Source organism: Suncus etruscus, chromosome 8, assembly GCF_024139225.1.
Source record: "Suncus etruscus isolate mSunEtr1 chromosome 8, mSunEtr1.pri.cur, whole genome shotgun sequence".
NCBI lineage: Eukaryota > Metazoa > Chordata > Mammalia > Eulipotyphla > Soricidae > Suncus > Suncus etruscus.
Genome location: NC_064855.1, coordinates 60,265,285 through 60,289,477, shown reverse-complemented (window position 1 = coordinate 60,289,477; position 24,193 = coordinate 60,265,285). Strand labels below are relative to the sequence as shown.

The window sequence follows — 24,193 nt, the reverse complement described above, 5'->3', positions numbered from 1 at the left end:
AGACACCTATCTGACCAAACTTTATAAATACTCCAATTTTGGAGCTGATATCATTAGGGCTTTTTTGGAGCAAGTACGGGCACCCTCCCCTTATATCTTCCTTCTTCCAGGAGCCTGTCAGCTAAGTACACGCCCCTAAAACTTGTATTTTCAGTTAAATTTCTGGACAACTTCATTTCCTTGATGCTGTCATCTCTAAAGAAACAACCCCCAAATTGGAGCCAGTGAGGTGGTGCTAGAGGTAAGGTATCTGCCTTGCAAGTGCTAGCCAAGGAAGAACTGCGGTCAGTTAGATCCCCGGCGTCCCACATGGTCCCCCCAATCCAGGGGCAATTTCTGAGCACTTAGCCAGGAATAACCCCTGAGCATCAAATGGGTGTGGCCCAAAAAAAAAAACAAAAAAAAAAAAAGAAAAGAAACACCCCCAATTTAACAGAATGGGCAGCTAACGAGAGCTTACTAAACCTTTTGCTATTATATTACTGACTTCATGAGAGACTCAATATGCTTGCTACTATACTTTTCCTTTTTCTATCTTTTTTCCCCTTCACTTACAATTGATTTCTTTTTTTCTATTTTTTCAATAACTTTGTTTTCACTTACCTGGAAATAATGTATTGTGATCAGCTATGTTAACTATGTGATGAATTTTCTTTAAATAAAGTAAAAAAAAATAAGAAGTTGGGCTGGAGAGATAGCATGGAGGTAGGGTATTTGCCTTGCATGCAGAAGGATGTGGTTCTAATCCTAGCATCCCATATGGTCCCCTGAGCCTACCAGGAACGATTTCTGAGTGTAGAGTCAGGAATAACCCCTCAGCGCTGCCAGGTATGACCAAAATATATATATATACATATATATACATGTATATATATATATATAAAGTTGTGGCATATACACAAAATAGAATAAAAAGCAGCTATAAGAAAAGACATATTCTTTAAGTTTGCTGTACTTCAATGGGACTGGAAGGAATCACGTTAAGCTAAATAAATCAGGGGAAAAGGAGAAAGACAAGATGGACTCATTCTTCTGTAGCTTACAGAAAAACATAACAAAGGAATAGACAGTATCATATGATGAAAAACCCTTGGCCTTAGACTTCCAAGCAATGGGAATAATGGTTGGAAGAAATTAGGTAGATTACAAGTAATACAAGGACATTTATAGAAGGCATTAGGCACACTAGTAATGGTAAGGTGCAGTAACTGTATATCAAACAGTAAATGTTACTACTATTGCAAACATGTTACCTAAGCTACAATTTTTAAATGGTGAAATTTCTTAAATAAAATGATGAACTGCCCAGGTTCTATCCTTAGCACTGCATATGGTCTCCCAAATCCATGTCACTAGGTCACGGGGACACACACACACACACAATGTGTTTCTAAGACCTAGAGAGGAAGTGCTGGGGTTAAGGCACTTCCCCTACATATGGCCAACATTGATGTAATTCATGGCACCTGACAAACACAGCCAGGAATAAGTCTAGATCACTGCAAAGTGCAGCCCCCATCCCCACACTAAAGGAAAAAAAAACAAGATAATAAAGAAAATAATAAATCTGGGGTAAGAGCAATAGCACAGTGGTACAGCATTTGCCTTGCACATGGCCGACCCAGGTTTGGTCCTCACCATCCCATATGGTCTTTCCCCAGAGTCTGCCAGGAATAATTTCTGAATGCAGAGTTAGAAGTAACCCCTAGGTGCCATAAGGTGTGTCCCTACACAAAAAGAAAAAGATAAATTTCCAGAGAGCAAACATAAAGACGAAGAATTACATAATGAAACAAAATTTAGAAATATGATCATAAGAAAACTTATTGTTAAAGAATCTCACTTAAATAAAGAAAAGTAGTCCAAGATAGAATACAAAAAAGAATGATAAAGTCACATATCAACTAAAGAGATTAAAGATATTTTTAAAATTTCAGAGATGCTGTGTATGACAGCAAGAAATGAAATTAAATCTAATACTAGAAGCAAACAAAAGACTATCTTACAAATGAAAGAACATCAGAAATTAATGACAAAAATTACAGTAACAGTGCAGGAAAGATAGCACAGTGAGTTAAGTGTGCTTACCCAAATGTAGCCAACCTGGATTCAATTCCCAGAACTACATATGGCACCAATGCAACCAAGCACACAGACCCTGCCTGGAAGAATGCCTGAGTGCAGAGACCAGAGTAAGCCCTGGGCATAGCTGAGTGTATACAGATTATCTCTCCTTACCAAAAAGAAAAAAGACAATAATGATAAAATGAAAGAAAATAAATTTCAATTCAAATGATGAAACTATAAAATTTATCAAATTCCATTAAAGCACAGGAAAAAAAGACAACGTTCAAAGAAATAATCAAAAACAAGAATTTCTCAAACCAAAGGGAAGAACACAAATTCCAAGAAGCTGGAAGAATACTTAAATTTCTGAATGCAAAAATAGTACACCAAAATACATCAGTGTTATATTATCAAAAGTCTGGGGCCAAAGCGATAGCACAACGGTAGGTTGTTTGCTTTGCACGTGGCTGATCCAGGACAGACCTCAGTTCGATCCCCAGTATTTCATATGGTCCCCCAAGACAGGAGCAACTTCTGAGTGTATAGCCAGGAGTAACCCGAGCGTCAGCATGTGTGGCCCAAAAACAAACAAACAAAAACAAAAATAAAATAAATTATCAAAAAAAATTATCAAAAGTCAATGGTGAAGAAAAAATAGTAAAAGCTACTAAGTGAAAAAATTATAAGAGAAACTGGAGTAATAATACAGTGTATAGAGCATTTGTTTTGCCTCAGCAGACCCAGGTTCCCAAAATCATCTTTATAAGTAATTCCTGAACACAGAGCCAGGAGTGATCCCAGAACATTCCTAAAAGTGGCAATAATAAACAAACAAACAAACAATGAGGCTATTATCTCTGATTAACATAAATACAGTAACCCTCAACAAATTCTGGACATATCAAATGCAGTGATAATACATCAAGAGAATTATTCATCATGGCCAAGTGCAAGTCATTCAAAAGATACAACACAGTATCAACAAAGATACCATATAAATAAAAGATAAATCTTACATAACTATATCAACAGATACTATATAAGCATTTACAGCCTTCAATATCCATTCAGAACTAAAAACTCTTAATAAATTATAAATAAAAGGAAGATACCCTAAATATATGAAAAGCCAATAACTAGCATATACTGCATGATGAAAAGCTGAAAACAAAATAAAGATGCCCACTCATACCACTACTGTTCGACATAAAAGAAATTCAAATTTCTTTTTCAAATTATAAAACTAAATCTATGACTATATATGACAAGACAAAAATTGAAAATTCTAAAAACTAGTTTAAAATATCAGAAATAGAGCTGGAGCAATGGTGCAGCACTAGGCTTTTGCCTTGCACATAGTTGACCCAGGCAGAATGGAGGTTCAATCCTCCGGTGTCCCACATGGTCCCCAATTTCTGAGTGCATAGTCAGGAGTAACCCCTGAGTGTTACTGGGTGTTACCCAAAAATCCCCCCCAAAAAAATGAAAAAGAAAAAGAAATAATAAAGTCAAAGGATGAAAAATGTCAATATATATATATATATATATATATATATATAAATCTATCTACACAGATATCAAAAAGAAAAAGTACTTGGAAATATGCTTAGTCAATGAGGTAAAAGGCCTGTATGTTGTAAATTATAAGGCACAGTTAAAGAAATAGAAAACAGACAAAAAGAGAGGGGGAAAAAAAGACATCTGCATTCATGGACTAGAAGAATAAACATTATTTGAGTAGCATATTGTCATAAGTAATTCACACACTTAAAGAAATTCCTACCCAAAAATACCAAAATCATTTTTTCCAGGAAATAGAACAAACATTCCAAAATTTGTATGAAAACACAGAAACCCTGAATAGTCAAAGAAATGTGGAGAGAAAGAACAATGAAGGTCATCACGGTCTTTAACTTTAAACTATATTATAGGCAACAATAATAATTAAAATAATATGGTATTATAAGAGAAACAGACAATGTCAATTGAGCAAAGAACCCAGAAAGAAATCTACATATATATGGACATATAATCTATGACAAAGGAGCCAAGACCCTACAAAAGAGAACAGTAAGAATCTTCCAGAAATTGTGCTGGTTAAACTGGACAACCATATATGTGAAAAATTAAATTAAATCAATATGTAACACCATATACAAAAATTAATTTGAATAAAAGATTTGAACATAGGCTCCCAAACCAGGAGGTACATAGAAGCATAAATTATATACTCCAGGATTTCAACCTCAGAGATGTATTTGGAAGCTTAACTCCAATGAAAAAGGATACAAAAACAAAAAAATAAATAACTGGAAATAAATCAAATCTAAAAATATTTTACACAGTGAAAAAGGTACTAAAAGAAAAAAATACCATACCAAATGGAATATTTTATATATCATATCTGCATAGGAAGAGATTTATATCCAAAACATATAAGGAATTGAAACATTTTAGCAACAACAATAAAAAAATGAGCAAAAGATCTAAATAGGACTTAATCCAAAGAAGAAATTGAGTTGGCCCAAACAGTAAATTAAAAAATGTTCAAATTCCATTTTAGGAAATGCAAATCAAAATAAAATATTACCTCACATTGATGAGGATGATTTATATCAATAAGACTGGAAACAAGTGTGTGCAAGAATGCAGAAGAAAGGAATCCCAGTACACTAGATGAGAATGCAAATTTGTTCAGCTTCTGTGAAAAATGGTATGCATGGAAATCCTTTATAAAAGTGAATTATCAAAGAGAAATATCATATGTTCCAGTAATACTACCCCTAGGTACTTATATGAAAGTTCCGAGAGCCTTAATTTAGAAAGATATATGCACCTCTTTATATTATGTCAGCATTATTCACAACATCCATAACATAGAATCAATCTAAAAATCTATTAACAGATGACTGGGTGTTACCCAAAAACCAAATTAAAAATGAAATTGAAATATTTTAATGTTACATCTGAAGATGAAGATGGAGAAATAGTACATAGGGTAATGTTTTGTATGAGCCCAACATAGATAGGATCCCCAACACTGTAAATGGTTCTCCAAGCACCAACAGGAGAACACAGAGAACACCACCCTAAACACAGGTGTAAGCCCTAAGCACCACCAATTGTGATTCAAAATCAGAAAGTTACATCAATAAATTCAACACATCATAAAAATTCCCTTAAGTGGGCCCGGAGAGAGAACACAGCGGCGTTTGCCTTGCAAGCAGCCGATCCAGGACCAAAGGTGGTTGGTTCGAATCCCGGTGCCCCATATGGTCCCCCGTGCCTGCCAGGAGCTATTTCTGAGCACACAGCCAGGAGTAACCCCTGAGCACCGCCGGGTGTGGCCCAAAAACAAAAACAAAAACAAAAATTCCCTTAAGAAACTCAAACATAGTATGGGAGCGAGCGGGAGAGCTCGCCTGGCCCGGCCTAGCTCTGGGAAGTTGAGCCGGGTGTCCCCTCCCAGGGCAGCAGTAGCAGCGCAGGACCCTCCCCTCTGCCTCCTCCTCCTCCCTGCGTGGAAAAAAAAAAAAGAAAGAATGATGAACTCAAACATGGAGCCATAAAGCTACTACAGCACATTAGGGACTCACCACATACGAAGCTGGTTCAGGTTTGATCCCGGGCACTCAATACAGTCTCCTAACACCGCCCAGGACCAATTCTAAAGCAAAGAGCCAGGAGTAAGCTAAGGAGTCGGGTATGAACCAAAAACCTCCAAAGAAAAAAATAAACAAAAAACATAAACTTGGGCCTGGAGAGATAGCACAGCAGTGTTTTCCTTGCAAGCAGCCGATCCAGGACCAAAGGTGGTTGGTTCAAATCCCGGTGTCCCTTATGGTCCCCGGTGCCTGCCAGGAGCTATTTCTGAGCAGACAGCCAGGAGTAACCCCTGAGCACTGCCGGGTGTGGCCCAAAAACCAAAAATAAATAAATAAATAAATAAAAACCACATAAACTTCCAGTGCTCACTAAAAAAATTAAAATAAGTTAATTGTCCAGAACTTAAAAAAAAAAACTGAATTTGTAGTTCAAATAAAACCACTCCCAAAAGAGGCCAAAAAAAACTGAATTTGTAGTTCAAATAAAAATACTCCCAAAAGGAATAGCTCAGTGGATAGGGTGTTTGCCTAGCACACATCTGACACAGGTTCATGACTACAGGGTCTTTCTTCAGAGCACCTCCAAGAATGATATCTAAGCGCAGAGCCAGAAATAACCCTGAGCACTGCCAGGTGTAGCCTCCAAAACACAAAAACAATACATAAGTAAATAAATACTCCAAACCTATAAGAATTTAAGAAAAAAATAATACTTATTTTACACAACTTCATAAAACAGCAAAGAAAGTATTTTCCATTCAGGAATCAAGTATCATTCTGTATCATTACAAAACCAGAAATCATAAAAATATGTATAAACAATATTCCTCATACAAACATAAGCAAAATACTTTTTTTGGGGGGGGGAGAGTTTTGAGCCACACCCAGAAGTGTGCAGGGGTTACTCCCGGCTCTGTACTCAGAAATTGCTCCTGGCAGGTTCATGGGACCATAGGGATGCTAGGATTCGAACCAAGGTCAGGCCCAGGGTCAGCTGTGAGCGAGACAAATGTCCTACAGCTATGCTATCACTTCGGCTTATATGCAAAATTCTTTTTTTTCTTTTTTTTTTTTTTTTTTTTTTTGGTTTTTCGGCCACACCCTGCTCAGGGCTAAGCACTCAGAAATTGCCCCTGGCTTGGGGGGACCATATGGGACACAGGGTGGGGATCGAACCGCAGTCTTTTCTTGGCTGGCGCTTTCAAGACTGACACCTTACCTCTAGCGCAACCTCGCCAGCCCCACAAAATTCTTAATAACAGATTAATAGATCAACTTTAATATATGAAATGGAAAGTATACCATGTTAATCCCAAGAATGTAAGCTTGCTTTAACATATAAAAATCAGCTAGTAATATTCATCATATTAAGTATAAAAAAGTAAAGTTACATCATCATCTCAATAGCTGGAGAATAAAGTACTTGACAAAAATGTAACATTTATTTCTGGTATGAATTTTTTCAACTCTGTGAAGTGGGGGTTGCTGGGAATAGGAGTAAAATTCTTTATTTTATTTATATTTATACCTATTTATATTGCAATGCAATAAAGCAGTGATTCTCACTTCTATCTACTCATGGCCCACTTCTGGTTTATTTCCTTCCTATATCTGCAGTATCCTTCTAACTGGCAGAGTCTAGAAATCAATGGTCCTTCCATTTACACATTTTCATCTGAAATGTCCTAGGTGCCCACAGGAGTGACTCAGGAAGGGGAGGAAAGAATGGTATAGGCATGGTTGAGAAATGCAACAGCAAAAGGCAACCAAAAAGTTTTACTCCAAAACCTTTCTTTAGGTGGTGCAAGACAAATTTATTTCCTCTATAACAATAGGAGCTCTCTCTACTTCTGATCAACACTGAAGTCATAACTAGTGCAATAGACAAGAAAATAAAAGTATAAAGAAGATAAAAAAGACTAAATTAAAATGTCATTATATGGGCCCGGAGAGATAGCATGGAGGTAAGGTGTTTGCCTTTCATGCAGGAGGTCATCAGTTCGAATCCCGGTGTCCCATATGGTCCCCCGTGCCTGCCAGGAGAATTTCTGAGCATGGAGCCAGGAATAACCCCTGAGCGCTGCCGGGTGTGACCCAAAAACCACAAAAAAAAAAAAAAAATGTCATTATATATAGATGACATAATTGTGTATATAAAAAACCCCAAGGAACCTTTCTCAAAATAAGTAAAATACTTAAGATATATTTTGCCAGTGATGATATCTATTTAATTATCTATAAATACTTTTGCACTCTGAGTGTTAATGATAGAACAATGTAAATACGTAGATATTAACATAATCATGTAAAAGTTGTTGGTAATGGAAAAACTAAGCAAGAAAAGAGATTAGGGGTTATATGAGTATCTGTACATTTGGCTTAATTTTGTTGTGATCAAAAACTATTCTTTAAATAAAAATTAAACAAAATACTTAATATCTGTAGTTATCTGAAAAATATGTAAATTAAAGCCATAAAAATCACTACATACCTATAATTGCTAAAATAAAAATAACAACAGGAAATGCTTGGCAAAGATGCTTGGAAAAGTGGATCATACATATAATGATGTTAGGAATCTAAAATGGTAGTCAATGTATACAAGTTTAATGGATTTTTATCAAATAAAACACAACTAAGCCGTATGATCATACCAACTTTACTCATATTAAATCTATAAGTGACTCAAAATCAAGCCTCAGAACAATTTGAACATTTTGTTTTGTTTTTGTTTGGGGGCCACACCTGACAGTGCTCAGGGCTTACGCCTAACTCTATATTCAGGGATCACTCATACGGTACCTAGAATTAAATTCAAGAAAGTCACATGCAACTTCCTAAGAACTTCAGAATGATGTATCTGAAGATCTGGAGAGGACCATGGGCCCTAATCCAACTTGACTGGCTTCCTTCTATAAGAACAGGAAATAAGGACACAAAAGATACCAGTGATAAGTACAAAGGAAAACCATTGGAGAAATACAGAAAAAGCAGACTACAAGTCAAGAGGGAAGACCTTGGAAGAAACAAAACTCATCAAAACCTTATTTTGTCTGTTCAGCCTCTGAAACTGAGAAAAAATAATTTTGTTACTTAAAGTCACCAGATCTTTAGTATTTTGTTATGACAGTTCTTGAAAACTACTATTATTACCAGTATACAAATTCAATAAATTTCCAGGAAATTGTGCTGAACTGAAAAAGCCAATCCTAAAAAATGAAATACAATATGATTCTATTTATAGAACATCTTAAAATTATAAAATTTGTCAGACCATCATTGAGTAAACATCTAATTACAGTCTAAGTAAATGGGCACAAAAGGTATAAGCCATATGGCATTTGCCTTGCACATGGTAACCCAGGTTCAATAACCTATGACCAACCCCTGCAGTTCTGTATGGTCCCTCTGAGCACAGCCAAGAATAAACCCTGAGCAGAAATCTAGAAATAAGCCCTAAGTGCCACCAAAGTATGACCCAAAAACTGAAAGGAAAAAGTTTATATAGAGCCATGCTGATCTCTAGGTCTTGTCAAACATTTACAAAGGTATCATGTTGAAGCCAACATGATAGCACAGTAGACAGGGCATTGTTTTGCACATGGTCAGCCCATAATCCATCACTAGCATCCCATATGGTCCTTTGAGCCTGCCAGGAATAATTTCTGAGCACAGAGCAAAAAGTAACCCCTAAGCACCACCAGGTGTGGCCCAAAACCAAAAGATAAATAAATAAATAAATACATAAATAAACAATAAGTCAATCATAACTTTAGTTAACTCTAAAGGATGCTACATTAGAAAAAACTCATACATTAAAAAAAAAAAACTCAGGCCAGAGAGATAGCACAGTGGTGTTTGCCTTGCAAGCAACCAACCCAGGACCTAAGGTGGTTGGTTCGAACCCAGCATCCCATATGGTCCCCCGTGCCTGCCAGGAGCTATTTCTGAGCAGATAGCCAGGAGTAACCCCTGAGCACCACCAGGTGTGGCCCAAAACAAACAAACAAACAAACAAAAAACCTCATTCTGCAATTCTTCTAAGGATTCCCATGACATTCTTCAAAGAAGTGAATCAAACACTCCTGAAATTCATTTGGAACATTAAACACCCACAAACACTGAAGCAACCCTTAGGTAAAAAGAAGATGGGAGGCATCACTTTTCGAACTTTAAATTGTACTACAAAGGAATAGCCATTAAAACAGCATGGTATTGGAATAAAGACAGACCCTTAGATCAGTAGAATAGACTTGGGTGTTCAGAGAAAGTTTCCCCAGACATATAATCAATTAATCTTTGGCAAAAGGGGCAAGAAATAGAAAATGGAGCAAGGAAAGCCTTTTCAACGACTGGTGCTGGGACAACTGGTCAGCCACACGCAAAAAAGTGAACTCGGACCTCCATCTAACACTATGCACAAAGGTCAAATCCAAATGGATTAAAGACCTTGATATCAGACCCAGAACCATAAGGTATCTATAAGAACGCATAGGTAAAACAGTACAGGACATTGAGACTAAAGATATCTTCAAGAAGGAAACAGCACTGTCCAAACAAGTGGATGTGGAGATAAAACAAATGGGACTATATTAAGCTAAGAAGCTTCTGCACCTCAAAGGAAATAGTGCCTAGGATACAAAAGCCACCCACAGAATGGGAGAAACTATTCACCCAATATCCATCAGACAAAGGGCTAATATCAAAAATATACAAGGTACTGACAGAACTTAATAATAAAAAAAAATCTAACCCCATCTTTCACCTCCCTCATCCCTTGCCTGTATTCTAGACAGGCATTCTATTTCTCTCACTCACTCCCATTGTCATGATAGTTGTCAGAGTAGTTATTTCTCTAACTGAACTCACCACTCTTTGTGGTAAGCTTCATATTATGGGCCAGTCCTTTCAGCCCTCATCTCCATTGTCTCTGTGTATTATTATAATAATGTCTTTTTATTTTTCTTCAAACCCATAGATGAGAGAGACTATTCTGTGACTCTCTCCTGATGACTTATTTCACTCAGCATAGTAGTTTCTATGTCCATCAATGTATAGGGAAATTTCATGACATCATTTTTTTCTGATGGCTGCATAGTATTTCATTGAGTATATGTACCACAGTTCCTTTAGCCATTCATCTGTTGTCGGGCAACTGAGTTGTTTCCAGATTCTATTTATTTTAATAGCTAGCAGATGAAAAATATTACTTTAAAGATTTTAAATATTTTATGGGATATACATAAACATACTCTGCTGTTCTGATCTGATTGGCAAAAAAAGGGTAATCACTCTTATACAGAGCTAATGAGAAAGTAAAGTTATTAAATGCATCTGGAATATAATTTAGCAATAATTTGAATGTTATAACTGTTTTGGCATGGTAATTTAGCTTGAAAAAACTTATAATATTTAAAGATTTCTTCATTAGTTTATTTAACAAATTAAGGACTGTGTCAAGCATTAATCAATCTAAAGAAAAAGGACATCCAAAGAATAAATAAGAGTGTCAGGAAATATAGCACAGGAGATAAGGCATTTGTCTTGCTTAAAGCAGAGCCAGGTTTGATCCCTGGCACCACAGGATTCTTTGAGCCCCTTGGGAGTGATCCCTGAAAGCAGAGCCAAGAGTAAGCCTAAGTATCACTCAGTAGAAAAACCCCCACAATAAAAAGAATAAGAACATCTACTGAATTATTTTATAGCATCAAAATGTTCAGAGAAAACACTTTAACATTAAGAACTAATACTTAAAATATACTAATAGGAAAAATATACTATCTCTTGAAACTATATTATTCAATATCCAAATTATTTACTAGTATTAAAAGTGTTCATATTAAAATTTTAGACCATATACAAAATAGATGTTAACTGGGTAAGACTTTCTAAATCTGCATATTAAATTAAATTAAAGCTTAATATCCAGGGACTTCTAACATCACTCTACCTCAGTCTTCATCTGTAAAAGGATATTTTACATTATAAAATAAAAATGCTATATTTCACATCTCAATGAACTATAAAATGAAGATTTGCAAAGAACTTATAATATTCCATCAGCAGCAAAGAAACACTGACATTTACTACTGATAACATAATTATGTTTATTCAGAAATATATGCAAAGAAAAAAATTAAAGAAATGTATTTTTTGAAATACTATCAGAGTCTGAATTCTAACAAATTTCAAATAATCAAGAAAAAAGAACATTTACTACATATGAAAAGTTATTTTATAAGGTAAGTATGTTTTTAACTCTTTATATTACTTTGAAGTAGTTTTTGAATAAAATATATGTAATGTTTGCATCAATAAACTTTAGTAGGGAGCTTAAATATAGATTATTTTTGAATTGTCATCACAAGTAAATCAGTTCTGTATAAGAAAATTATAAATAATAGCTTTCCAACTTATAGTTTCTATTTTCCAAATTTTCTAAAGTAATTTAAAATTATTTATATAAATAATAAAAATATTTCTAAAAATTTTAAGAAAATCCTTACCAATATCCCATCCACAGATGAAATTTTATCCCACGTTAACCAAGCTCTTTCTCTCACGTGATCTGGTATCTTTAGTATTTGACATAATGCAGTAAAATCAGGATCTTCGGTTTCTTCAAACTCAAGCCTACCAAATGAAAATACAGATAAAGTAGGCACATACTTTAATCAAACTAATTTAAACAAAATTTTCAATTATTTGTTTCAATATTCTGAGAGATAGCATCATTACTTTCAACTCTTACTTGTCAAAAATAGTTGCATTTAAAATTTAAACACATGTTCATCATTTTCATAGTATTTCCAAAATGCTATGAACACAAAAATATTTGCTATAATTAGGGAGATGACTCAAAGAGGGATATGCATGCGGGACCCCCATATTCAATTCTCAGCACCCGCATGAAGCTCCTGATCACCAGTAGGAGCAGCCCTGCCCCCAAGCACTAGCCTGCAGTGACTTCAAAAATACCACCGGCTCAGAGCAAAAGACAAAAAAAAAAAAAAAAATGTTTGTGCTCCTCTGGTGACCACATATCCTTCAGGGCAGCAAAATTGCTTTGTGAAGAAAAGTACAATAGCTAAAGCTATTTGGAAAACTAGAAATAATTCCAGCAAGAAGAGGAAAGCCATAGAATCAATTCAGTATCAGTGACCACTGATAATTTTAAAAATTAAAAAGAAACTACCTTTCTACCAACTATTATTTCTTACCTAATTAAATTGATATAAAATATCATTGCATATATTTCAGCTTTCTCCTCAAACTTTCTTATCAAGATAAGCAACTTATAAATTCTTATAGACTAATTCCTTTTCATTACTTTTTTTTTTTTTTGGATCACACCCGGCGGTGCTCAGGGGTTACTCCTGGCTGTCTGCTCAGAAATAGCTCCTGGCAGGCACGGGGGGACCATATGGGACACCGGGATTCGAACCAATCACCTTGGTCCTGGATCGGCTGCTTGCAAGGCAAACGCCGCTGTGCTATCTCTCCGGGCCATCCTTTTCATTACTTAATGTAAACTTGATTACCAGTAAAATAAGATTAGATAATTTTGAAATAGTATAGAATAACTTTGTTTTGGGATCACACCGGGAGCCACTCAGGGGTTCCTCCTGGCTCTGAGCTCAAAAATCACTCCTGGCAGGCACAGAGATGCCTGGATTCTAACCATGGTCAATCCGGGATCTTCTGCACGCAAACCCCCTACGGCTGTGCTATCTCTCCGGTCCCATAACTTGTAACGAATTTTAGAATAACGAAAAGTTAATACCCTGATTCTGTTACAAAGTAACCTTAAATCAGCGCTTCTTAAATTTTTTCCACTGGGACCCCTTTTCACAAAAAATATTTACATGACCATATATATAACGTAAGTATTCAAATAAAATGTTCTTAAAAACCATAACTGATTTTTGTTGTTGTTGTTTTAGGGCCACATCTGGCGGTTCTCAGTGGTTAGTCCTGGCTCTGCTCTGCGCTTAGAAATCGCTCCTGGCTGGATTGGGGGAACTATACGGGATGCCGGGATTTGAGCCACCGTCCATCCTGGGTCGGCTGCGTGTAAGGCAATCAGTCACCCTACCTCTGAGCTATCGCTCCGTCCCCAATTTTAATTCCTAAATTACGTGATTTCGTGTAGAACTGAAACCCAATTTAAGAAAATGGGCCTGTGCCCGTTTCAGCAGCACATATACTAAAATTGGAACGATACAGAGAAGATTAGCATGGCCCCTGCGCACGGATGACACGCAAATTCGTGTAGCATTCCATAAATTTAAAAAAAAGAAAAGCAAAGAATAAAGAAAATGGGCCTTAGAAGATCGTTTCTCAGAATCACCCAGTCAATTCTATTATGTAAATACTCTTGATGTCTTTGTTTTATTTTTTTTCTTTTTACTTTTTCTTTTTTGATGTCTTTGTTTTTTAATGAGTACCAAAGCAGAGAAGTTATCACCTGATTAACCAGAAGGTAGAAAACCTTGATAGCAACCCAACAAGCAATCGCAGCATTTCTCCATCACCCAAATCCCTGACCACTCACTCTTCCAACCCATGTCCAAAACATGAACAATTAATGAGGGTGTGCTGTTCTGAGTGTTTTCCTTCTTCACTACATCCCATAGTGGGAAGATCTGTTCTTCCCAGAAATAAGATCTGCTCTCAAAGTAAAAAAGCAAGATTTTTTTGTTTGTTTGTTTTGTTTTGAGCCACACCCAGTAGCGATCAGGGTTATTACTCCTGGCTCTGGCAGTACTTGGGGGAACCAAATGGAATGCCAGCGATTAAGATGAGGTTGGCCATACCCGACACAAACACCTTTCCGCACGGCGCTATAGCGACCAAGAAAAGAATTTTATTTTTACCTTTGTTTTGGGTTTTGGGCCACACCCGGTGACGCTCAAAAATTACTCCTGGCTAAGGGCTCAGAAATCGCTCCTGGCTCGGGGGACCATATGGGACGCCAGGGAATGAACCCGAGGTCCGTCGGGGATCAGCCCCGTGCAAGGCAAACGCCTCCATACCGTACCGCTGCGCTATCGCTCTGGCCCTATTTTTACCTTTTTTAAAACTACAAGTCAATCTGTTTTAAATTTTTTTCTTTTATCTAAACACAGTGGTTACAAAGTTGATTGTGTTTCAGTTTTACAATGTACACCCCCCTTCGTCCCTGCCCATTTCCCACTACCAATGTCGCCAGTTTCCCTCTCACCCTCGCCCTGCCTGCCGCTGGAAGCTTTCTTTTCGGTCTCCGTCTCTAAGTCTCTGAGTCTTTCTGTTTCTCTGGCCTGTCTCTTTCTCTCTCTCCCCTCCTCCCTCTAATCTTATCCCTCCCCCCTCCCCTCTCTCCCCTACCTCTCTCCCCACTGAGTCCCTCTGTCCCTTCCACAGTAGACACATTGGTTTGCACTATTGCTAAGGAAGGGGTATGGGAGTTATGTATGGGGTTATATGGGGTATGTAGGGCGTTTGCCTTACACGCGGCCAACCCAAGACGGACTCGGGTTCAATCCTCGGCATTCCATACGGTCCGGTCCCCAGAGCACCATCAGAAGTGTTTTCTGGGGCCGGAGAGATAGTTCAGCGGTAGGGCGTTTGCCTTAAACGCTGAAGGACGGTGGTTCGAATCCCGGCATCCCATATGGTCCCCCGAGTCTGCCAGGAGCGATTTCTGAGCGTTGAGCCATGAGTAATTCCTGAGCGCTGCCGGATGATGTGACCCAAAAACAGAAACAAAAAAACAAAAACGAAAAAAGTGATTTCTGAGCGCACAGCCAGGAATAACCCCTGAGCGAAAAATGAAGGGGTATATTCATATCACTTTAGTTCTGTTCAGCACCCAGTTAAAGCAGGCCCTGAATATATTCTCTTCTAAGCAATGCTTCAGCTTCCGAATTGTCATAGAACAGTTCTACTCCTTGCTAAGTGGTTTATCTGTAGGCATCTACGGCCCATGCTAATGAACTCTTAAGTGGGTTTGGATAATCAAAAGCAGACTGTTTGTTGTATGATTTTAACTAATAGAAAAAATTTTGTAATAGTTTCATCATTTTAATGTGTTGGGGAGAATAAAAGCAGCAGGGAACTGCTTTTCTTTGGTAATAATCAGCTTTTCAATATTTGTGAATACCCTACAACAATCTAGAATATTTCCAAAGCTCGGTGAATAAAATGAAATTATTTGCTACTTAAGATTTTCCTCTTCTCTGTAATGATACACTTCAAAGTAGTGGACACATCAGATTTTAATCAAAAACGAATGTCATCTCTGCCAACATTCCTAAGCTATTTTTTTTTAAAAAATTGTATGATTTTTGTAATTGACTCAAATACAGTCTATTTATATTAACAGTCTTCAAGAAACATTCCCAAAAGCGCATTTCATTTTTTTTAATCGCGTGGCCTAAATGTTTGCTAGTATGGGGAGAGCTTTAAAAATAAAAGACTTGGGAGAGAACTAGAATAGATTCTAGTTCTAGATAAGGTTGCTGGTGGGAGACAGACGGAAAAGGAGTCTCCGTGCCAGGTACAGTGTCAAATCTGGAGCAGTTGCTGACAATAATAACAACAATGATGTCCCTTCGATCTCTACTCCTTAAGCATATAGAGTATCGTAACTGAGCAAAGTTGCAATGAAAGATCCCCTTACGTTCTATTGCATCCGCATGAGCTGATATAAATTGAGATTCCACTGAGGAGGTGAGCAGGGGAAGAATGTTCTATGTGAGCACAAAAACATACCGACGAACAAAACCAAAATAAGGGGGAGAAGAAACACCAAGGATCCTTACAAACTCTAAGTCAAAAGAGAATAAGGTTTCGTTGAGAAACCAAATGACAAGCTAGAGTTTCATCGCAGGGGAGAAAGGTGGGAAAATGGGGGAGAGATTTAGAAACTTTTAAGCACCAAATCTAAAAGTCTTACGGGCTCCATGACTGCCCGTGAATTAATCCCTCAAAAAAATGTTATGTTCTAAGTCGGCCACGAGCGAATGCTCAACGTCCCCAAATCCCAAAGTTGTGTGAACCATTAAGGAAAGCCCGCGAAGCCCCATGGGCCAGAGGGAGCCCCAAAGGGCTACATAGGCACCCCAGGAGCCAGTTGTATGTGTGTGTGTGTATGTGTGTGTGGCCCGGTGTGTGTGTGTGTGTATAAGTGTGTGCCGAAGTTCTGTAAACTATTAAGGAGAGCCCGCAAAGCCCGGTCGTCCAGAGGGAGTCCCAAAGGACTCCAGGCACCCCAGGAGTCGGCCCGGGTGTGTGTGTGTGTGTGTGTGTGTGTGTGTGTGTGTGTGTGTGTGTGTGTGTGTGTGTGTACTAATTTCTGTGAACCATTAAGGAGAGCCCGCGAAGCCCTGTCGGCTGGAGAGAGCCCCAAAAGACTCCAGGCACCCCAGGAGTCGGCCGGAGTGTGTGTGTGTGTGTGTGTGTGTGTGTGTGTGTGTGTGTGTGTGTGTTCGCGCGCGCGCGTGCGTGAGTCAAAAGTTCTGTGAACCATTAAGGAAAGCCCTCGAAGCCCCGTGGGCCGGAGGGAGCCCCAAAGGACTCCCAGGCCCCCAGGAGCCGACCCAGAGTGTATGCATGTATGTGTGCGCCCCGATGGCGTCCGGCAGCAGCACCCGCGTCCACTCAGGTCGGTTTCTCTGAGGACCCAACTCCAGCGGCCGGCCGGGCTGCGCACACCGCCACGGGGACCCATTTCTTAATTGGCTCGCACCAACCCCAACCCGAAAAAGCGAAGGCTGGCCGCGTGACGCTCGGCGGGCGACCTCGCCACCACAGGCTTGCGGGCACGACTTCTTCGCCTTCGCCTTCTTCTCCTCGCGCGAGCCCCCCCTTCCTCCTTCCCCTCCCTCCCCGCCCCGAGGCGCGGCGCGGCGCGTCCCCTCGATGGCGCCTCACAACCCCCCGCCTGCCTCGCAACGCGCGCTCGCAAGCAGCTCGGGGAGGAGGCCGGGCAGCGGCACCTGTCACTTCGCGGCGACACCTGTCAAGCCAAGGTCTCCGTCGCCTCGCTCCCCAGGCCGCCCAAGCCGCCGGCGGCCTCCCCTGCAGGCTCGGCTCTCCGAGGCCAGGCGGCGGGGGGCGCCGGGAGGGACCCCCGTGGGTCGGCCGGGCTGCAGGGACCCTCGCCGGCCCGGGGCGGCCACACGCGCCCTCCGGCCCGCGCGCGCTCACCTGGCCAGAGGCAGGTCCTCGGGGCCGCTGTCCGGCTCCGCGTCCTCCTCGGGCGGGGGTGGCGGGGGCACGGGGGGTTCGGCGGCGGCGGCTGCTCGTCGGTGGCTTTTAGGCGGCATGACGCCCGCCCAAGGGCCGGAGAAGGACCGGACGAGCGCGCAGGGCGGGAGGAGGACGCGCGCGCCGGAGCCCGCCCCGTCGTCTCCGAGCCCGGGAACGTCCCCTCGGAGGGAACCGGCCCGGCCCTCTCCTCCCCCCGAGAGCCGCGGCCAATCGCGGGAAAACGTCACTTCCGCCGCGGCGTCACGTCCGCGAGGTTCCCGGGCCCGCCGGCCGCGGGAGGGAACCGGGGTGCGCGGGCCCGGGTGGGGGGGGTGACGGCGCGGAGGGCTTGCGCGGGGAACCCGGGCCCGGGCCAAGGCGCTCCTCCCCGGGGCCCGCCGCCGCCACCGCGAGGGAATTGGGTTCCACCCCCCGTCTGGCAGGCGCGGGTGCGGGGAGCACGGGCACAGCACCGAGGGCGTGCCCCAAGCTGCGCCCCATCTATTGATTTCGTGTGGGCCGGCCTGAGGCTGCGCTCGCGCCGCCCGGCTGGGACAATCGGGCGGGAGCAGCTGGGCGGTCACGCCCCTCCGGGCCGGCCGCGCCCTTCGCGCGCGCACACTCACACACACACACACACACACACACACACACACACACACACACACACACACGCACACGCACACACACCACGCCCCCCCCTCCGCCTGGAACACAGACGCGCGCGCGCACACACACACACACACACACACACACACACGCCCAGTTTTTAGCAGAGTTGGTCAAAACAAAAACACTTCTGGAATACTCTCTCTCTCTCCTCTCTCTCCCTCTCTTTCTCTCTCCCCCTCTCTCTTCCCCTCCCCTCTCTCTCCTCTCTCTCTCTCCTCTCTCTCTCCTCTCTCTCCTCTCTCTCTCTCTCTCCCTCTCTCTCTCTCTCTCTCTCTCTCTCTCTCTCTCTCTCTCTCTCTCCTCTCTCTCTCTCTCTCCTCTCTCTCCTCTCCATCTCTCTCTCTCTCTCTCTCTCTCTCCCCCCCCCCCCCGCAGGAAGCACCGTTGAAGAGTCTAAGGGGCATTGTCCGGGGTAGAGGTGCAGTTAGACTTCCCTGGTCAACTTAACAGTAGGGTTTCTTGTATGCCATTCTTTTTTATTTTCTTTTTGACTAATGATTTTTATTGTGACCGAAGTGAATTACAAATCTTTCACAGTTATATTTTAGGTACATAGTGACATTGAATCAGAGGCATTCCCACCAACCAGTGTTGTCCTCCCTCCACCCCTGTTCCCAGCATGCATCCCATAACCCCCTTCTTTGCCCCCCTGGGCTGCTAGCTTAAGTGGTTCTCTCTGTGCCTAGCTTGTTGTAGAATGGGTATCGATTCTGTTGTCGTTGACTTTGGATTTGGTGCTTAAGTCTGATTGTTTTTATATTTCTGCTCAATGTTCTTAATCCTAGCAAACAGACCTTTAAAATAAGGAATAACGCCTAAAGCGAGTTGGTGGAAAACAAGCTACTCCTGCAGCTGGATATCCTTTGAGCCCCACAACAACCACAATCCTGCCCAGCCACGCTTCATGGCCATCCCTCCCTTCCTAGGTCAGAGGCAGTAGTCGTTTTCTACTTTCTAGATGGGAAACAGACCCTTAACTTTTCCCCAGTATTACAGAGCTGATGAGTGGTAGAGGACTGGAACTTGGATAACACTTAACTCTTAACACTATTAGTATTGATAAGAAAACAGCAAAAAAGCAACGGCCTGCGAAAACACAAAGATATCTGGGAAGAACTTGCTAGAACTATCATCCTGAAACATTAGATTCCAGACTTTGGCTTACATTATTTCCCTCTGGAAAAGTTCGGGTTCTCTCTTGAACATGGTACAAAGGTACAACAGAGAAAACATGGTTCTCTCTATCTTTTTCTCTCCTTTTACATCTCTTGAAAAAAAAAAAAAACTTTGATAAAAACTACTTTGCTTCATTTTAGATTAGAGGTTGTCTCTCTGCCTGTTGGTATATACTTACAATAATAGACATGTCTGGTTTGAGTATAATTTTCTCTTTGGCAGAGGTTATGACTTGCTCAATCAGAGCTGTTATACTGAGGTGCTGTGTATAAACTACCTATGATTTTGCTCTGGTGGAAAAGGTATCCTTGGAACAACTGAGCTGAGTCTGAGGCCACAGAGTCTTCAGGAAAGTTATGAATTCGTTTCTGAAAGTAACACAATGGATTAATCATCCTAAACCTATACCAGGACAAAGGCTTAATGTAAAAAAGGTTTGATACATGGATATCAAAAGACCAGTCCCAGGTACAGAACACTAATCCATCCAAGGGTGACCCTTTTCATCTTATCCAGGATTTTTGAGGACAAGAACTCAGGATGTTCACTATGATCTTCATTTTTTTTGTTTGTTTGTTTTTTGTTTTTTTGGGCCACACCCGGCAGTGCTCAGGTGTTACTCCTGGCTGTCTGCTCAGAAATAACTCCTGGCAAGCTCGGGGGACCATATGGGACACCAGGATTTGAACCAACCACCTTTGGTCCTGGATGGGCTGCTTGCAAGGCAAATGCCGCTGGGCTATCTCTCCGGGCCCTGATCTTCTTTTTTATTATAGTTTTTATTATTACATAAGACTCCCACCACTATCTTACATCTATTACAGTCTGCCCTTGTTCTAGTTCCAAGATGGTCGGCTTGATAAAATGGAATATAGCAAAAAACATAGTATTGGACTCTTTAATTCTCTATACCCCCTTAAGCCTTTATTTGCCTAATAAAATATAGAAAAAAGCATAGTTTCTTCCCCTTAACTGTTATCATGAGAGTGTGACAATGTAAGAGAAACTATTACTACCTAAGACAAGCTGACATGAAGATAAGGTTGAAAGATTAAGGGTGATGAGTAAAAATACAAGAATTTTTTTAAAACCTTGGTCCTGGGGCCAGAGGCATAGTTAAGCAGTTTAAGACACACTTTGCAAACAGTCAACCTGCGTTTGATTCCCTGTATTCCAGATGGTCTTCTAAGCCCTACCAGGGATTACCACTAAGCACAGAGTCAGGAGTAAGCCCTGCGTGCTGACAGATGTAACATACACACACACACACACACACACACACACACACAAGTGCATATGTGTACACATCCACACTTTGGTCCTTGGTAACATAAATTAACCTTGCATTTGATGAACCCTAGTCTGACCTTGATTGGAATTGGTTTTTAATTGTCTACAACAGAAAATATGGCTGATAGTATTTCTCCTAGTAGGTCCTTCAGAATAGAGACCAAATCTTATAGTTATTATAGCCTTGGTACCTATTATAGTATTGGCCACACAGTGAGTACTTATTTCCTAAGGAAAATATCTAATGGGAGAAATATTCTGGAATCTAAAAAAATTGCAAGGGGGCTGAGAAGATGATTCAGCTCTTGGGTGCATGCTTTGCATGGTATGGTACCCAAGTTCAAACCCTGATACAACATGACTCCCCAGCACTACCAAGGGTAATCATGGAAGCTCCTCTGAATGAATCACTAAATGTGAAGCTGGAGGGGAAGACTTCATGGACACAGGCCACACAGCTTTGCATCCTCAAACCCAAGCTATCCTGCCTCGTTGTCCAAATATGGTTAAAGATGATTCCATAGACACAACACATTGCTTAGAAGACCCAAAAATATATATTATTTGTACATATTACTTGCTTTATGAAGAACCAGGATATTCAATATAGAATAGTGATATTAGAGAATTCAAAGTATCGAAGTGGGGGATACCTAGGTTACCCTGGACTTCTTCTAGAAATGAGAAGGATATGGAGAGAGAAATCAAGAGGGATAACAAGGGGCCTGAGTGATAGTATAGCAAGTGGGGCATTTACCTTGCATGCAGCCAACCCAGGTTTCAGCCCCAGCATCCCATATGATTCCCTGAACAGTGCCAGAAGTAATTCCTAAGCACAGAGAAGGAGTAACTTCTGAGCACTACCAGATGTGCAACTGTACCATCACAGCCCCCCAAAAAGGAGGGAAAGCAAGAAGAGGATGAGGGTCAGGGGCCTTGGGCATATTGGTAGGGTAGAGTTGCAGTATTTTTTTGTTGATTTTTTTTGGGCCACACCCGGCATTGCTCAGGGGTTACTCCTGGCTGTCTGCTCAGAAATAGCTCCTGGCAGGCACGGGGGACCATATGGGACACCAGGATTCGAACCAACCACCTTTGGTCCTGGATTGGCTGCTTGCAAGGCAAACGCCACTGTGCTATCTCTCTGGGCCCGAGTTGCAGTATATTTATAAGTCTAAAATACATCCAACAATGTCACGAGGCCCATACAGCACCGATAGCATGAGATTCAAACTACAAAAATCAAACAGAAATGTGCCTGCAAAGAGCAGGTTGTGGGGTAGGAGGGAATGCAGACACAATGGCGGAAAAAAGTTAGCACTAGTGGTAGGATTGGTAAAATGACCCTATTTTAATGACCCTATTTTAAAACTTTAACTTTTAAATAAAATATATAAAATTCATGTATATTTACTCATCAGCCTTAATCTTTCTGTCTTATCTTCATATCAACTTGCCTTAGGTAACAATAGCTACAGTTAGAGTGTCATATTCTTATGATAACAGTTAAGGAGAAGAGAAACTGTATTTTATATTCCATTTACAGAAAAAAATGTAAAGAAGAAAATGTAAGGTACTTAAGGAACAAAGTAAAGAGAAAGGGTTTACTCCCTAAATGTTCATGTAGTGTTGTAGATCAAACCTATTACTCCCATATGCAACACATGCTTATAAGCCCTTTGATTTATCTCAGTGGGTCCCATTTACAATTTTCATCCATTAGCAAATAAGTCCATCAAACTCTTTACTTTCACTATTAACATACATCTTTCTATTGCATTAGCTAAAAAATATTAGAAATTTGTCAGGTTCTTAAAGTTTTCCCCTGATCTTCAACCTTCTTGGTAGTTTTGGGTAAGTTATGTGAAGTGGGACAAGAAAAATAGAAGCCTCTAGAAGGGAGTCAATAGCCTTCCTCTGAATCTACCTTGGTCATCTGGGAAAGAACCTAGGGAAATTAAAGACTGGCAAAAGTCTACTATAAGCACATATGTGATATGGATGCTTTCATTCTACAAGCCTTACACAGTAGTCTCAAACCACCTGACTTTTATTTGTTCTACCCTGCATGGTTGAAGTCATCTGTTACCCAATTTCTTGGTGAGTCATGGAAATAAGGGGAGAGAAAGAGAGTTGCAGGATCAAGCATGAGCTTCTCCAGAATGGAGAGTGGACAAGTACACATCCCAAGTAGAGTCGCAGCAAATTCCTAAGATGGTGAATGAAAACCATAAAGGAAGAAAGTACAGATGTCAGGCAAAGATGTGAGGCACTTGCCCAAAAAGGGAAATAGAGCCTTTGCCTCTGTCAAGTCAGTTTATACACAATTTCCCAAACTTAGCCCCAAAGTCTGTTACCAGGGTGGTTGTCAAGGCTGAGACCTTAGAAGTGCTGGTGGTCTTCTTTTGACATTCCTAGAATAGTCTTTGTTCACAAAGTGGAGCCTGCTTTTTTTCTCTATTTACTGATTCCTTCTAAATCTTTTTTGAGCAGTATTTTGTAGCCTTCCATAGAGAGGTCTCATATTCTTTGCAGAATTTACTTCTAAGTATTTTAATTTTGTTTGTTTTTGAGTCAAACCCTGCTACTAATTATTTCCTCCTGGCTGTGCACTTGAAGATCACTGCTTATAGGCTCTGGGGACCATATGGGATACCAGGTATTGAACCTGGATCAGCTGTATGCAATGCAAGCACCACACTGTACTATTGCTCTGACCCAATCTTTTTTATAAATTGTATCTTGATCTTTGGTAATATTTAGAAATGCAACTGGTTTTTGATATTGAACTTGTGTACTACAACTTTACTAAATATACTTAAAAAAAAGGCTCAGCTGATGCCAGGGGGCTGGGGGCTCTTTGAGATGGAGCTTGCTGAGAAAAAAGTAATACTAAAGCTCCCCAGGTCTTTGATGTTCCCTCTGTCAGCTCCTTTATAAAGGGTATTTAATTTTCATCATGCCATTTCATCTTTTTCCCATTTCCCCCAGTTTGCCTACCTGGGGAGTCTTGCTCATGAGATTAGCTCTAAGTACTAGAGAGTGCATCCCATATGATTCCCCAAGCCAGGAGCAATTTCTAAGCGCATAGCCAGGAGTAACCCCTGAGCATCACCAGATGTGGCCCAAAAAAAAAAAAAAAAAAAAAAAAG

At 40.6% G+C, this 24,193-nt stretch overlaps 1 protein-coding gene and 1 non-coding gene across 3 annotated transcripts in view; one reads left to right on the top strand and one right to left on the bottom strand.

Annotated features, from left to right (window-relative positions):
• Positions 1–17,980, bottom strand: part of RB1 (RB transcriptional corepressor 1) — a 150,318-nt gene extending 132,338 nt beyond the window's left edge. For both annotated transcript variants that reach the window (XM_049778764.1, XM_049778762.1), the window contains exons 1-2: positions 17,862–17,980; positions 12,179–12,305 (exon numbers count right to left, since the gene is read on the bottom strand). In XM_049778764.1, the coding sequence (XP_049634721.1) occupies positions 12,179–12,305; positions 17,862–17,980 (246 nt within the window). The remainder of the gene's footprint in view (positions 1–12,178; positions 12,306–17,861) is intronic.
• On the top strand, positions 13,855–13,961 carry LOC126017017 (U6 spliceosomal RNA). The gene has a single exon (XR_007498695.1). It is a non-coding gene; the product is annotated as a U6 spliceosomal RNA (small nuclear RNA).
• Positions 17,981–24,193: the final 6,213 nt, after the last annotated feature.